This window comes from Thermobia domestica, chromosome 8 (assembly GCF_964235325.1).
Source record: "Thermobia domestica chromosome 8, izTheDome1.hap1.1, whole genome shotgun sequence".
NCBI lineage: Eukaryota > Metazoa > Arthropoda > Insecta > Zygentoma > Lepismatidae > Thermobia > Thermobia domestica.
This window is the reverse complement of record NC_137461.1, coordinates 217,655,631-217,672,630: the sequence shown is the minus strand read 5'-3', so window position 1 is coordinate 217,672,630 and position 17,000 is coordinate 217,655,631. Positions and strand designations below refer to the sequence as shown.

Genomic DNA, 17,000 nt, shown 5'->3' with positions numbered 1-17,000 from the left:
GTCCATCACAAAATTTACTTGGCGGGGGCTGGGATCGAACCCGGGACCCCAAGCACCAGAGGTGAACGCTCTACCACTGAGCCACCGCGGCCCCTAACCATCATTTTAAGCCTCAATCTATTATCCATATGACTTTTTACAACATGTTGTAATTTTCCGTTTAATTCAATCTTTCTCGTTCATTCTCTGATTCTTCTTTTCCTCCAAATATAGATTTTAGTGTTCCTTTCCCAAAACATCCCTCAGCCTTGTTTTATTCCCATCAGGCTTTAAGCAACGTCCTACTCTCCGAACCAAATAGTACAGCTGGTATACATACATTATTATTGTGCTGCCAAAATGTCTTGAGCCGTGGCAAAAATGCGAACTGAAGCTCACACCCCGATACACCCACGCGTTGAGCCAATAAAGGTTCAGTAGTTGCTAAGCGAGAGAGCCTTAGCGAAAGAGAGTGGAATTCCTTCAGCCGATAGCAGCGCCTGAAACGGAATACTAGGTGTCAAGTCAATGTGGTATATCTATAATTGTATGCTTCTCTTTGCTAGAAAACTTGAGGAAGAACTTCAAAGGTTATGAGATGAAAGTTAAAGTTATAAAGAGAGAAAGCAATGGTGACCGGAATAAAGTGATCGATATCAAATATGGAAGTACAAGGACAGAAAATAGAACAGATGACTGTTTTTCTAACCAGAGCAGTATTATTAACAAATACATGGAATGAGTTCTTTAGATAAAGCAAAGATAGGAATGATGAAAGAATAATTTAGGACTAAAAGCCTATTTTTGGTTCCTTGAATAAAGATGAAATAAAAAGATTCATAAAATGTTTCCTTGTTTGGTACGTGAGTGTTTTATTTAGTTTTCCGTTCAGCAGGGAGGCTATATTAAACGTGGATATATAGTTGAATGTGGGATCCAAACCACGTGATCTCCAGTCAGAAATTATAAACTCGGGTCTCCTGCGCCGACGACACGAACGCTATCCGCAAAGCCAAGAATGATTTCATAAAATGTTCGTGTGGAGTGCTGTGACCTATGTGGTAAATACATAGACACTACCCAAAAAGTGTTGAGCAAATATTGCGGACTTTAGAAATGGTTGTGCAGGGAAGGAAGAAAATTAGCTGAGTCGAGAGGAAACTGAATGAGGAAGTGTTAGAAACAGTAGGAGAACAAGGAGCACTTTTAGATGTTATATGAACGAGAACGAGAAAATGATCAAAACGTCGGCTGAGAAAAAAAAACTACATCATGAGGGACGTTATAGAAGATCGATAACTGGAAAGGAGAGAAGGAGCGATTGAAGCTATGCAGCTGATGAATGACATTAAAACAGAAAACTCCTACATAAAGAAGAAGAGGCGAGCTAATGACCATCATGCATTGAAGATTCTGTTTGCAGCAAACAGCCTTGCAGCAGTGGCAGCATACCTATGACGATAATGTTCTGCGATGTGTGTTTGTTGTGCTGGTCTACTGGTTTACGTGAGTACTTTTGATGGTGCACAAAATTCCTGGTTCGATTCCCGGTAGGAGAGCAGGATTGTATGGATTTCCGTGGTTGAAATTTAGTGTTGCTTACAAGACAAAACGAGACGGCAATCGTAAATTTTGTAGAACTTTAGTCTCGTGCAGATTCTCGATAAATAATTTCTCGTTTCGTTTCGAAGTGTATGTACTAAATTTCTACAGTTATTCTTTCTTAATTTCATCTCGATGTTATTAGATTCTTTCTGTCAAGAGAGATCCACGAAGGGTGGGATATAATAACATTTAGCCATGTTCAAGAATTGAGTAATGACTTTCCTATTTTTACACGTTGATAAATCATCGTTACTATGTTCGTACGATCGCTTTGTCAATTTATATTTTTTATACTATGATTCTGTAACACGAAAACAGTGTTTGATGTCTAAAAGTTAAGTGAACTACTGTTGCAAGAAGACTCCTAAAATTTCTCGTCACGTCTTGAATTTCGAAATTTACTTCCCACTTGTCGACTCTGTCTCGTTCTAGAGACGAAACTCGAAACAAGATTAAACATTTCTTACCTTGTGGAAAACAATGTTTACATCCTGACTTAAAATGTAGACTTTTCCTATATGTATCTTCGATCATGATAAAATGGGTAAATGGAAAATATTCAATCGATTGATATCAGGCGCGATATCAACAACTTCTGTAGCACTAGTTGCCTAATTAACTATTTATGATGGGAATCAAGTTGGAGAATACCAGTGTGCGAAATACAACGGTGTGAGGAATTCTTTCAAATAAAGTTTTAAATATAGCTGATTAGCTTCTCTAAAAAATTGAACATTAGTCGGCATAGAAAAATAAAACTTTTGGATCTTATCTTCAAACAACTCTATATATTCTTGATTAAGAGAGCATTAGCAGTAGTTGCCCACTATTAATCTACTCACTATCCCCGCTACCCTAATTCTTATCAGGCACGTCACGCCTAACTATTCAATGATAAATTATAACTTAATTATTTCTGAAAAACAATTATAAACAGATTTGATGGGTATTTACGGAAAAGTATTTCATCTTGCCAATAAATTATGAACATGAACGCAAATGCATAGCATTTTGCTAAATGATCGTAGATGCAATGCATGTATCCTATATAGAAGGAAAAAGTATGAACAAAATTGGTTCTTCATGAGGAGATATGATATTAGTTTCATCTAAAATATGATTGTAATGTATATGATAGCTCATCTGTGGTTCATTTACACATAATGGAAGTCTGAGATCTCACGAATGTTCACTAAGCAAATGATAGTTGATTTTCAACATGAATATCGTTGTTATCATGTAGTGACTGCACATTTTATATTTACGTTACTGCATATATTAGAAATTTGGCCTATGCTACTTTGTTCTTGGTTATTTGTGTCCTGGTACACTAATTATATTGTAAACACTAGTAAACTGATAATCAATAAACAATTTCCTAAGTTCAAGATCACAAGAGGATTATAGAAGGGGTGTTATCGAATTAGAAGGTATAAAAATATTTAAGCAAGTGATAGAGGCTTCCACAATAGAACAAATAAAATACTTATGAAAATGGGGAGAACAAAAGCTGAGTTCTTGCTGATGCCCACAAATAAAATATAAAGTGAAATAATCAGAATTTAGGAGGAAGAGTATCGCACGCTAATCAGTTTGCTAAGGAATAGGGGGGCTCGAAGAGATCGAAAGTTTGAGAACCCCTTGGCGGTAGTGCGGAAAAGTGCCTGTATGTAAGTATAACCCCTCCGTAATTTCAATACCTTAGGATAATACCTTCTGTTCTGTCGAGGTCTCTGAAGTTTCGAACATTTGGTAAAAATAGGAAAAATCTGAAATTTTGTAAATTGTCAATAGAATCGTAGGCCTTTTAGCGTAAGTGCGAAAAAGTGTTACCTACATGTAGGCATTAACTATGCAAAATTTCAAAACTCCAGAATGATATCTTGGGTTGTTTCAAGGGGTGAAAAATTTTGAAAATTCATTTAAAAATTCAAAACATTTATCCTTTTAAAGTTTTTTAATACAATTTTTTTATCACAGCATCTTTCATGGAAGTAGCAAAATGTTGCGTTTACACGTAATTTATTACCATAAAAAGTTTCAGAATTCCGGGACAGTATTTTCTATTCTGATAGTTTACCTGCACTAAAATATTTTTTCTTACTAGTATATGAACCATATTCTTTCAAATATAACAACTCATTTGTTTCAAGTAAAACAGCAATATTTTATAACTACATAATTATTAGGCTTCAAATGTTTCATTCATACAAATACCTGAGAGATCAGAATATTTAAGTTTATGTTTTAACAAACAGAAAATTAAACCTATACATTATAAAACATATGGACTGTCAATTTCGGGTTTTTTATAATTTTTTCGCGAAGGTTGCACAATTCACATGTTATACTGATTCTTGAAACTGTATAATGACACATTCTTTCTGGATTTCAAGGTAGCCCTAATGAAGCCGTCATGGTTTTCATGACCGCAAACTTTCCAGGAGGCCTTCGTAACTAGTTGTACAGTTCTTTTCACATCTTAGGTGCGGCAGAGGAAGTCAGCGAATGAACTTCTTCTTGCAGCATGGTTTGCAGATCCACGGCACCTAGTTATTTCTGCATGAACATATCTTTGTTAGGTTATCGAATAGACGAGGTTTGATTCGGATGTCCGGATGATACGTTCATGTCCATTCCTTAAAAGTTTAACACATATAACATCATCTAAATTTAGAAAGTTTTAAATTTTCTGTAAAGCACTCTAACAACAAGTATATTCTCTCAACATTAAGAAGGTTCTTAGGCTATTATCAGAACGAAAATTACTGAAATGGATTGAAATTTTAATATGCAATTATAGTGAAACAAGTAGCAAGATATCGCTGAAGGTTCATTTTCTAGACGCAAATTGACATATATTCTACAAGAACATACTACAGAGAGCGAGGAAAGTATTCCCACCAGCGTACACTGTATTGAATTCTGGATACCATTTCAAATTACATAAACTAAAACATGAAGTAAAACGATAATTAGGAAACATTACAATAGGAATTTCTATTAACATCTTAGTTTGCCGAGATTTTGTCATGTTTTTAACCTGGTTTAATATTACATAGATTAAGTTCTAGATTTCAGTATTCAGCTCCCCCCTCCCAAAACAAAAAGTATTAACCTTAAAATGCATGATTTTTATGAAACAAATAGTTTTGCAAGAAAAAAAAAAACTAAAAGAGTATAGAAAGTACCGGTACGCTTAATAGTGCCATCTATGCGGAAACTGTGGAATTACAACTAGCTTCGAACGTTCCAAATCTGCTTCAACATGCATTAGCAACTACACACCGTTATGTAGGAAAGCACAGATTATTTACCACTATAACCCATATCTGTCCCACTATGCATTGTACAGTTAAGAAAATAATTACATTTTCTTACAAAATAAAACAAAAATACCAAATAGCGTATTAGCCAAAAATGAAATAAGTGATATTATTATTATTATTATTATTATTATTATTATTATTATTATTATTATTATTATTATTATTATTATTATTATTATTATTATTATTATTATTATTATTACAGGCACTTCATAGCATTCACGGCCAGGAGTTACCTTACGTATTTGGAGCTCCTATAGATGGGGGACACTATCATATGACACAGAAGACGGATCCTGAAGAAGCTTTATTCTCAGAAGCCATCATGACCTACTGGTCTAATTTCGCAAAAACAGGGTAAGTATCATTGTGGCTAATTAATTTCATGCAAAATAGTACAGTGTATATTAACTTGTTGTATACATGAAATGAAATATTTTAGTTTAACGTCCCATGATTGTACTGTTGACGCTAAGGGAGATGGAGAGAGTGTTGTGGTGTACAGATAGCTAGCGTGTACGGTATATACACATACGTACCGTGCCCAATAAAAAAGGTTGTATGAATTCATTTAAAACCTGGAGAACTCAAATAGACGAAGAATGATGATAGTGTAGTTGTCTCTAGTTCATCATTCAATCCGGAAATGTCACCAGTTCCTGCAATTTCCGTTCACTGGTTTAGTGGTTAAAGCCTACAGTTATTCTGCACATGGTCTCGAATTTGATTCCCGCTCGGAGATCACTGAACACATCCACCTAAAATTGTAGATACGTACGTACTTCATTTAGCCTCAATACTGAAAAGGGACACTGAACTTGAACAAATAACGAACTCCACCAAAAGGAACATAATTGTATATACATCATTTTATGGGAGGTTCGTGTTCGCTTTTTTAGTCAATTATTCTTCAAAAAGCACTAATTACCTAAAAGAATACCACAACTAACCTTGGTATAAATACAAAATATGAACTACTATTAAGATTTACAATTTAATCGTGTTTTATCGGACTTCTAATTTATCATTTTTCATTTTCTTGTCGAGTCGGTTCTTTTGTCAGTAATAATGATCTGTACTATGAACGTGTCATCCAGACACAAGAATCAAACCTAGTCCATTTGATAAACACAACAAAGATATGTTCATGCACAAAATATTAGGTGTCATGGACAACGGAGTAAGTCCCTGGGGTCATTAACCCTGTTAGTATAAAGAAAATTGTAAACTCGCAGTGAAATAGCTATTGCATCAACACTGTTTATTGGAAAGTCATGGTTTATAGTTCATTCTCTTCAGCATGAAACAAGCCTTCCAGAGGTGCTATGTATTGGGGCCTATAACGTACTTGAACAAGAAAAATTGGGAGAATGTCAGAAGGACTCCTCCAGAAATTCTCCACATCAACTTTGTATTCCTCTGGAATGGGCCCGGGAAAAAGAACACAATCCAAATATACCTCGAAAGATGATATACGGGTAAGAAATGTATGTACTAAGTTTTGTACTGATAGATGGAATAGATATGAGGGAAAGGTTCATATACCAATTCACGTTTTTCCCTCATAAACACACTTGCCGAAAATAAGAGTAAAAACCAATTCAACATATTAAAATACTGCTAAAAAGAGAGAAGTAAAAAACGAAATGAAAAGAGAAAATAATAAATAATGAGAATAACAAATATATAACAATAACCATAAATAGTAAATATAAAAAAATAGTAAATGGTAAGATAGAACGCCAATGAATATTAAAGAAGAATAAAATTAAATACTAATAATGTCACAGTAGAGAAAATATATAGCAGAACAATAAGTAATAGAAAACGATTAAAAGCCAGAATACAAAATAAAAGTCCAGCATCAATAAGTACAAGAGGAAAAGGCTAATAAAGTCTCAGAGAACTTGAGCAACGTTAGAAGCGTGCACAAAAGAGAGGACACTCTCAACAATAGCAATATCATTTCCCAATGCATGATCAAGTGTAAGTGACAGTCTGTGACGCTCTCTGAGTTCTGAGTATTCGGGGCATTCGACAAGAATTTGCCGAATACTCAGTGGGACAATACATTCTTCACAATACGGACGATTCCAATCACACAACAAATAGCTATGTGTCAGATGAGACAAGGACAATAGCGAGTCAATTCATTGTAATATTTATTATTATAAATAGTTTTGTTTTACGTTTTCTATGTTTCAAGTTGATAATGAACCTTACAATATTAAACCAGTGATACAATAATAAGTACATTAAAAGTAGTGTAGTATTTTCATTTTTTAGAAGAGATAAGTTAGTTCAAATATGAACTAGAATAGCATGTTTCATCTAATTATTTGCCGGGAACTTCTGAGGTTTATTTCCGTAAATATCCGTCTAAAGTTAACATTAATGGTCTTGTTTGATCTAATTTTAAGCTTATTTACTAGACTGAAAAATGTGCAATTGCAATGTATTCATATATGCTATGTTTGAATAGAGAAAAAAGGTTTCGAAGATAAAGATGGAAATTTAACTTACGTTGTATATTGCATTCATGGCCAGAATAAGGGAGAGCAAACGAGGCACGTGACCCGGATGCGTGTTTGAAGGGACTCCTGAAAGGGTAATATACGCCATATATAAATTTTGAACACCGAATTTCGTGTTTGTCCCCTGTGATACGAACCCTAGTGGCGAACTTCATTGTATTGTTTATCTTTCTATATATCAGACCAAAGTAACCATTGAGAAAAATCACCTAAATTGAATAATACTAAAAGGTGCCCCAAGTGAGCTCAGAGTTTAAATGTATTTAAAGCTAGATTATACAGCAAAGACAACTTCCAAGTTTGGCAAAACAATTGTGAATTAATAAACACATATTATGAATGTAGTACTTATTAATTTTTTTCTTTTTTCTTTTTTAAAGTTAAGTCCATGATGACCGCTACACTGGTTCTATACAACAATACATGCGGCTCTACCTCCATTTCCTCTATCCAAGATATGCTATGCTTTCCTCTAGTAGATCAAAATTTATAACGTATCTTTCTTCGTATTGAACACTGTTTATTGAATATTGTATTTGACAGTAGAGGTTTCTTGAGGTACTGTAATATTATTCAACTGAGTTATTTTTTCTCATGGGTTACCTTGGTCTCATATGAAACCATTATAGCGTGTTAAGACTATATATATATATATATATATATATATATATATATATATATATATATATATATATATATATAATGTATTTGTGGGATGGTAGATTTCCACAATGATATGTATTTCCACTACATATATGAAACATTAAAAAGTAAAGCTTGTCGGAAGTGAATAAGTGAATAACTCCGATTAGTAAATTTTTGTAAAGAAGCAAATAAATATACGTTTTTTTTTTTCAAAACAACATCGACAACGTTTGGGAGGTGATTCCTGATACCAAGATAAGACAAAAAGTATAGATCAACCTGAGTGAACAAATGATTTCTTTTGGAATATAGGCTGCCGAAAACATGATACTAATGAACTTTAAAGGTCCATAGTACTATGGGACCTACCCTAGTCAGGTCTAAACTTAACTTGAGAACTAGTATGTGTTCTATCCAAATATCCATGTTTCAGAATCCTGCGGTACTTCCATAACAGTTTTTGCAGATGTAAGTGGTGTGTACTTCAAATTATATACCCGTTGCCAAATTCTTTGTATAAAATTTGTTGCGTGAGTACCGCAGGATTCGGAAGCATGTATTTTTCGTTAGAGCACATATTAATTGCTAAGTGAAGTCTTGATCCGACTACGGTAGGTCCATAGTATTGGAGCTATGGATCTTTAAAGTTCATTTTCTCATGTTTTAGGCAGCCTATAACTCCGAAAGGGAGCATTTGTGCACCCAGGTTGGTCTATACTTTTTGTCTTATCTTGGTGTCAGGAATCACCTCCCAAATGTTGTCGGTGTTGTTTTGAAACACCCTGTATGCAAAGTACATAGAAATTCGATAATTTACAATAATGCTTCTTGAGATTTCTGTAAATATCTAGATGTGAGTAAGCTAGTTTTAGCTTCATTAGCTAGGTGTTGAGAGGTTGTCTGTCGTCGATCCATTTGGATCATTTCCAAAACAGCTGCTTATTGTGGTAATGTGCCTTCCAATCTGCAGGAGAGGTATTACTATGAATACTATATTAAAGCATTACCCGTTATAGGAATTTTAATTTCACGTGAAAATTACATAGTTCAGAAACTAATGATCACTAAAGTTACATACTATTTGTTATTTACAATCTTCCATTAATTTATTAGAGTCCTTCATACTGTTTCATAACATTTTTTTTTCTTTTCTAGTGTTTAATCCGTGTTTCAGAATTTTTGCATGGAACCAATTATTTATACGTGTGACTTAGCATGAAAAACAATTTTAGCTCTTATTCTTTATTATATTTTTTTTTAAACATAACTAGCTGATTCAATTTGAGAATTTTCTGTTGGCAATGCTTCAATCTACTAAAGAGATATCCAGTTAATAGTTTGATCCCTAATTTTCAGTCATTTAGGAATTGTGCTTCACAGCTCGAGATAACACTGTTACGCCAATTACGGAGTTCTATGCTACAAGTTAACACGTGATCTAATTCAGCGACACAACAGCACTCTCTAATTTGCTTTCTCAGGATGTGCGCAGTTTAATAGCTCGTCGCAATGAATAAACGTCGGGGATATATATATATGTGTGTTGCTAAGTACTATTTCCTAGGTAATTATGTCACACTGCACATTCTACCTGAAAATCGAGTATAATTAGTACATGATTTAAAACTGGTCTTTGTGAAGTAATCATGGTCAAATGTAATTTCATAAACAGTAATTCTTACTTCTACAACAAGAAGAAAAATTTGTGTTTTCTTAAAATGTGATTTGAAAATGAGTCTAAAACTGTAATAGTATTTTACAATTTTCTTCCTGAATAAAAATTTAATGATCTAAATAATAATAATAATAATAATAATAATCATAATAATAATAATAATAATAATAATAATAATAATAATAATAATAATAATAATAATAATAATAATAATAATATACATTGAAAGAAGTAATAAAATTAAAATTAATTTTTCAAAGTTATAGAGTATTATTTATTAACTGTTTTCAGTTAGAAATATGACATGAGATGATTTACAGTTAGTTAATTAAAATTAAAACAAGACATTTAAAATTTTAAAATCTCACCGTTTACATTGTGTAAGAAACGTTAAACTAAATTATTGTGTAAATTCTGTTATATTAACATAATTTACGCAATAAAGATGAATACAACGTTTATTTTGCTTCTGATAACTCAGTGAGATGTTATTAACTCACTCCATGGCCTTTGGAGCCCGAAGGTTTAATGCCGCGTTCACAAAAGCTTTCCATTGCTTCTCTCCTTAACCAAATTGCTCCAGTTTGTAGTTTGTATTCCTATTTCTGCAAGATGCATCTCAATATTGTCCTCTAATCTGCGCATAGGTCTTCCTAATGGACGCTTTCCGATTGGATGTCCAGTAAAGTCTTTGAAAGTGTTCCTACTTTCTCCATTCTGGCTATACGACCTGCACATATGAGCCTCCTAGATTGATGACCCTGCGTAAACGGTATAAACTATGCAGTTCCCTGCCATTCCCCATCCCCCATTAGGTGTTACTACATTTTTATATATATAGTTTTATATGCATTGTGCTAAATAAATTAAATTAAAACAAAATAATTAAAAGTATGAATTTAAAATCATAATTTCAACAATATTTTAAAATAAACTTTTCTATACTTCTTTCAGTTTTACAGTATTAAATGTCCCCCCCCCCCAATACAACTACTTCCCTAAAAGATATATATATATATCTATATTTTATCTATATATTTTATCTTTATTAGATATCTTGTCGCCAATCAACAATGAGATCTCAAAAACCACAAATGCTGGAAACGTGCTGCTTTCACTGATCGGTTCCAAATTTTGTGTAGATTGTCTAGTTCTAGTTGAATATTTAAAAACATGGCTGTTATTTTTTATTACATTTTTAGGGTTGCACTGGAAGTGTTGAAATTGTAAAAGAAAAACATCATTCCTGTCAGTTAAACTTTCCAACACAACATTGTTGTGTTTAGGGGTTGCATAACGCTTAGGCGTTTATTTAACTTCTAAATTATAATGAAAAACGAGTGTTTTGCCCAATGAGCACCATATGTCACTAACATTATAATTAATTGTATGTGTAATATACTTGCTTATTACATACTACATGCAAGAAGAAAAAAAAAACACTGATCATACATGAATTAGAAAATGGTACCAAATGTAAAACAATTGAAGGATATAAACTTGTAAATCTTGTTCAACATTCATTGACATATTACAGTCCCCTTCCTCTTCGTCATTCGAGTATATCTTTTTTCTTCTTCACAGGAGATCTTCTTTGCCCCGCTGACCTACGGATTGAAACTGAAATTCAAGGATATTAGAACTTTTCGTGAAGGTGGATTCGAATGCGAGTTTCTCCAACAGAAGTCCATTGCAGTAACCACCCATTTATCAAAATCAAACAAGTGATGCTTTACAAAATGTTTTAGTCACTAAAGACGCTTCGAGTTCTATTCCACGAGAATGCAAAAATAAATTATAATTACTATGCTAATTATTGCAAACTAAAACGCAAATTTTGCATTGCCTGAACAAAAATTGCTAGGATATGACATCCGACATCTCAACCCCTAAACACAAGCTCTGAATTCTCGAATCCGGAAGCAGGCTAACTTCTCGCAAACGCAACAAGATATTGAGAAACGAATCGAAAAAATTTCCCCTTTACAACACCCCTTGCCGATTGTTATTACGATGCAGACATACTAAATTTAATCTACCTACGACAATTCTAAGTCCAACCGAAAGTATGCTCATGTCTCGTAAACGTGCTAGATATTGGAAAATAATCGAAAATTTTCACCTTTATGATACCACGTGCCGATTCTCATTACGATACATACATGTACCGAATTGCATCTCCCTCGACAATTGGAACCGCGGTCCCTCAGTGGTAGAGCATTCACCTCTGGTGTGTGGATCCCTGGTTCAATCCCAGCTCGCGCCATGTGGACTTTGTAGTTGACATTCACCGTGTGTGTGAGTTCTCTCGGGGTTCTCCTGTTTCCTCATTCATGTTTCTTCATTTATTTCTCATAAACACCGTCTTCTGTACCCTACCCGGCATAAACGTGGGACGTAAAACTCAAAGATTTCATTTCTCTTTCGACTATTCCAACTACAACCGAAAGTAAGATCATACTCGTATACGGTGCGGTATTGTTGAAAAAATAATAGAAAAAAATCTCCTCTTTATGATACTCCTTGACGGTTTTTATCAAGCTACATACATATACCACATTTCATCTCCCTACGACAATTCTAACTCTAATACCGTAAGTAGGATCATGTCTCGCAAACGTTGCAACATATCGAAAATTAATCGAAAAATCTCCCCTTTATGATGTCCACTTCCCCTCCTGTTTTTATCAAATTACATACGTGTATCATAATTCATCCACCTGAAACAGTTCTAACTCCAAAAATGTAAAGCTTTCCCCGCTGGTCTACATTCTAGCATGCACAAGTTTGGTGTAAAAGATCCTGCTTTCAATTCACAGGTGGAGAATACAGAAAGAATAGTTCGGATTACACTTTAAAGTGTAGAACCACATCTCATATAGCATCTCTGCTGAGAAGGGGGTGGTGAACGATAATCAATTAATAAATAAAGACCGGAAGTAGGATCGAATTTTGCCAGCGGTGCGAGATATTGAAAAAGTAATTAAAAATATCTCTCCTTTATTACACCTCTTGCCGATTCTTATGAAGATACGTACATAGGCCTATACCAAATTCCGAGTTCCTAAGACAATCACTGTAACTCCAAAACCGGAAGTAGAATCATATTTCGCAAACGGTGCGAGAGGAGATTCATGCTTATATGTGAATATTTCGCTGCGCAGGGAATATAGAGAGCGCAGGTTCAGCTAGTCTATATATTAAAATACTAGGTTTCCATGTTTGTCCGCAATCTTTCGACAACAAGATCTCGAAAACTGCAAGTGCTAGAAACGTGCCGTTTTCACTGGTCGATTCCAAATTTTAAGCAGATTGTCCAGCCCTCATTCAAATTTTCAAAAACCGTGTCGTAATTGTTCTATTTAACATTTTAGGGGCCGTTTTGAGTCCATAAGATTAACATTGTTGCAGCCCGAAACTACGGTGTTAGGCAACGAGTAGAGAAGTTACGTATGGCGGGTTGACGGGCATTGCAGGTGCTTTGCTTAAATCTGAATGGCAAAGCCTATTGCATGCTGGCAACGCCAAAGGCTTCAAGAGACGGAATGAGACGTACTCGGACGGATATGGATTTATTATCAATTTTTTTCCAATTGATATTGAGTTACTTCTACAAATTTGCTATAAATTCGCTCCAACATCTATATATAGCAATTCACTTCCTTTGTGAGTTTCCTATCCTTTACTTGTGTGAGTAAGGAGACAAGTAGGAAGGAGATTCATGGTCATAACAGAACGATGCTCTGAGTAGACAGATCAGGTTTAGTTAACTTATAAATTAAAAAAATAAATAAATAAAATACTTAAATACAAACTTCAAAATCTCTAAGAACAAATTATACTACGGTCTATCTCAATAATCTATCTATAACAACTTTAATTTAATATTATTTATTTGGATCACGCAAATGTGACTTATAATATTTCAGTGTTAGTGCACACGTACACACTTACGTTGGTCCACTCTATAACTGTTGAACGAAAGCATTTTCTTTTAGTTCCATTTTCGTAATACCTAAACATTGTTTGGCTAAGCTCTAAACTGCGATAAACAAAGCCACGTGAAACTAAATCTCGCTGATTTGCTGCTGTCCTATCGACGCTTGTACTCCTCCACAAAATGGTTCATGTGATTGGATTATTACTTTTACTATGAAGTTCCATATAAAACTGCTACATTATTATAAATGACAAAAATGTATTACGGATTATCTAATAATACTGTAGTCGAGTGTGGCTAATGAAACAATAGAAATAAACACTAAACATGCGCAGTAATTATGGCGCCAACTCAACTGTGGACTGGTGTTCTGCTTTTAAAGTCTGAAAGATGGCTGGCATAAATCCCGGTTCCGCGAGTGTTGTGGTGAAACACGAACAAGGCAAACCTTTATTCACTAAGCAACAATTGTTTACCAGGGAAATTCAAATACTTTTTTTAAAATCTTTTTTTATTCTTTTCCGCTGCTGCTGTAAGTATCTGGACAACACGAGACAGGATTCTCAAAATGCACGTGTATAAGTTACTCTTCCCCGTGGGGAGTGGGAGTGATACATTACTAGCCAATCGTATTTGTGACAAGCGGAAGGATAAAAATATTTTGTTTACTGGAGTTTAGAGCTTACGCTGAACAATGTATAGATAGCGAGTGCGAGTGCGATTGTCTCAGATATATTTGTTAATGGAGTCAATTTGTTACCATCTTAACTTGTAACAACGACTTACGTTAGTTCGTTAATCCACATGGTAACATCTGAACCAAAACGATTCTTTCTTTCTTTATTTTTTTTATAATAAATAGCTAGATTGATTATATCGGTCAAGTTCGTTAATGGATCCAATCCATTAACATTTTAACGGGTAGCGACGAATGATATTAGTCCGTTAGTTCACATTATAACTCCTGAACGAACGCGAATTTTTTGAATTCTGTTTAAAGCAATAGATAACTAAAACAATTATTACAGCTGAATTCGTTAATGAATAAATACGACAGCATCTTCATGGACAACGTTGATTTTAACCCTAACTATCCAAACCAATTTTATTATTGCGTTGAATCATTAGATGACCCGTAAAGCGAAAAGAAAAGAGCAGTTCGTTTTGAATACGCTGTAACTTGGTCTAACACATCTTGTTTCTGTGGATTGAGGAAATACAGGGTGTCCAATATACAATGCAACCTGGAATTTGGGAAAGTAGAACTGTTGAATCTAAAGCGATACACAAATAATGATTATACCAAAATGAAGCCTTGTTCATGCATATATTTTTAAACTAGGAAGCAACGATTGAAGTACACTAGGAACCACACAGTCTTGCCACATGTATCCAAAGGTGTATATATATATATATATATATATATATATATATATATATATATATATATATATATATATACAAAACATGCAAATTGACCCATAACTCATATGTATGGATGCTCTCTCATTAATTTTTAGTTTGTTTAGTTGGAGTATCTTGGAAACTAAGGAGCAGAAAAAAGAATTTCTCATTTCCACCGATAACTAATCGGATGGGGCCTCTGTAAGGGGGAACTAGGAAAATCGTAGTTTTCATGAATTAACACTCTGAATTGGCAACTTTGCTTATGTTTAAGTGCATCAAAAGATGTGTTAGGGATCTGTCTACACTATGCAATTCCTCAAAACAATGAAAAAGAAACTTTGAAATTATCATGAAAATTTTTTTACTTACATACACCCGGCAATGCTGCTATTCATTTCTATGGGTCTACTTAAAGCAAAAGGTATACAGGAACAATCCTCGAACTATACAAGACCTGGAAACAAACATTCGCAGTACCATTGAGAACATTAACACACCTACTCCTCGTAAAGTTGTTGCCAACATGGTGAAACGTGTGAACCTGTGTTTGAATCAAAGCAAGGGATACTTCCAGCATCTGTTGTAGAACGGATAACACATTGCGTGGTAGTAGCAGTGTTGCCGGGTGCATGTAAGAAACAGTTTTATCATAATTTCAAAGTTTTTCTATTTCGTTCATTTCAGGAATTGCATAATGTAGACACCCTTAGCACACCTTCTGATGCACTGAAACGTCAGCAAAGTTGCCAATTCAGAGTGTTAATTCATGAAAACTACGATTTCGCTAGTTCCCCCTTACAGAGGCCCCATCCGATTAGTTATAGTTGAAAATGAAAAATTCTTTTTCTGCTCCATATTTTCCAAGATACTCCAACTAAACAAAGTGAGAATTAATGAGAGAACATCCACACGTATGAGTTATGAGTCAATTTACATGTTTTGCAAATATATATATATATACCTTTGGTTACATATGGCAACACTGTGTGGTTCCTAGTGTACTTCAATCGTTGCTTCCTAGTTTAAAACTATATGCATGAACAAGGCTTCATTTTGGTATAACCACTATTTGTGTATCGCTTGAGATTCAACAGTTCTATTATCTCAAACTCCGGGTTGCATTGTGTATTGGACACCCTGTAGAACCTGTTGATATTCTTTAAATTTCGGAAGAAGCAGTACACCAGGCTTTAGGTATACACAAGCTAATATATCTGTCAGAATTGCATATCAGTAGAGTAAGGTTTATTGCAAGGTTGTATTGAATAAGTTGCTTTATCAATCTAAGTGAAGTACGATATTTCAAACTTACTCTGACGATAAAAAAAAAGTCTACCCTTAGATTTTATTTCGCTCTTCCAAATTACCTATCACAAAAGAGCTCCCTCTCGCGTAGCATAGTCGCTAACGCTCTTGCCTTGTGCGAGAGGTCCTGGGTTCGATTCCCGGTGGGGGCACTCGGTCGAGGAAGTGTAAAAGCTTTTCCAGGCTAGCCTCCCTGGATTTTCCTCATTCACACCAGGCAAATGTCGGGATGGTACCTATAAGTCTCACATCGCTTCCTTCCATTTCCTAGGATAGTATGGTCGGCGAGGGACGTTATTCCTTATATGTGACGTGGTAACATGGCCATAGATGGCGAAAGTCCAGAAATATAATTTCTGAAACCCTAAACCCACGATAGAGGAATGTGAGAGCTTCTACTCACACTTTACCTACAAGTAGAAAGATGGCATGGAAATAGCTTGGCGCCAACTGAATGCGAATTTAAGACGGATTCAGTACGAGAGAGTTGTCCAGCCAGTCATAACATTAAGGTCTTTTCCCCCAACCTATCTTATGTAAATTGTGCCCCGCTTTGCAAACCAGGATTGTAAATTATTGTC

At 34.6% G+C, this 17,000-nt stretch overlaps 1 protein-coding gene across 2 annotated transcripts in view; it reads left to right on the top strand.

Moving 5' to 3' along the window:
- LOC145693438 (uncharacterized) overlaps nucleotides 1-17,000 on the top strand; it is a 683,742-nt gene that overhangs the window by 632,841 nt on the left and 33,901 nt on the right. For both annotated transcript variants that reach the window (XM_081769432.1, XM_081769433.1), the window contains one exon: nucleotides 5,119-5,270. In XM_081769432.1, coding sequence (XP_081625558.1) covers nucleotides 5,119-5,270 — 152 coding nt within the window. The remainder of the gene's footprint in view (nucleotides 1-5,118; nucleotides 5,271-17,000) is intronic.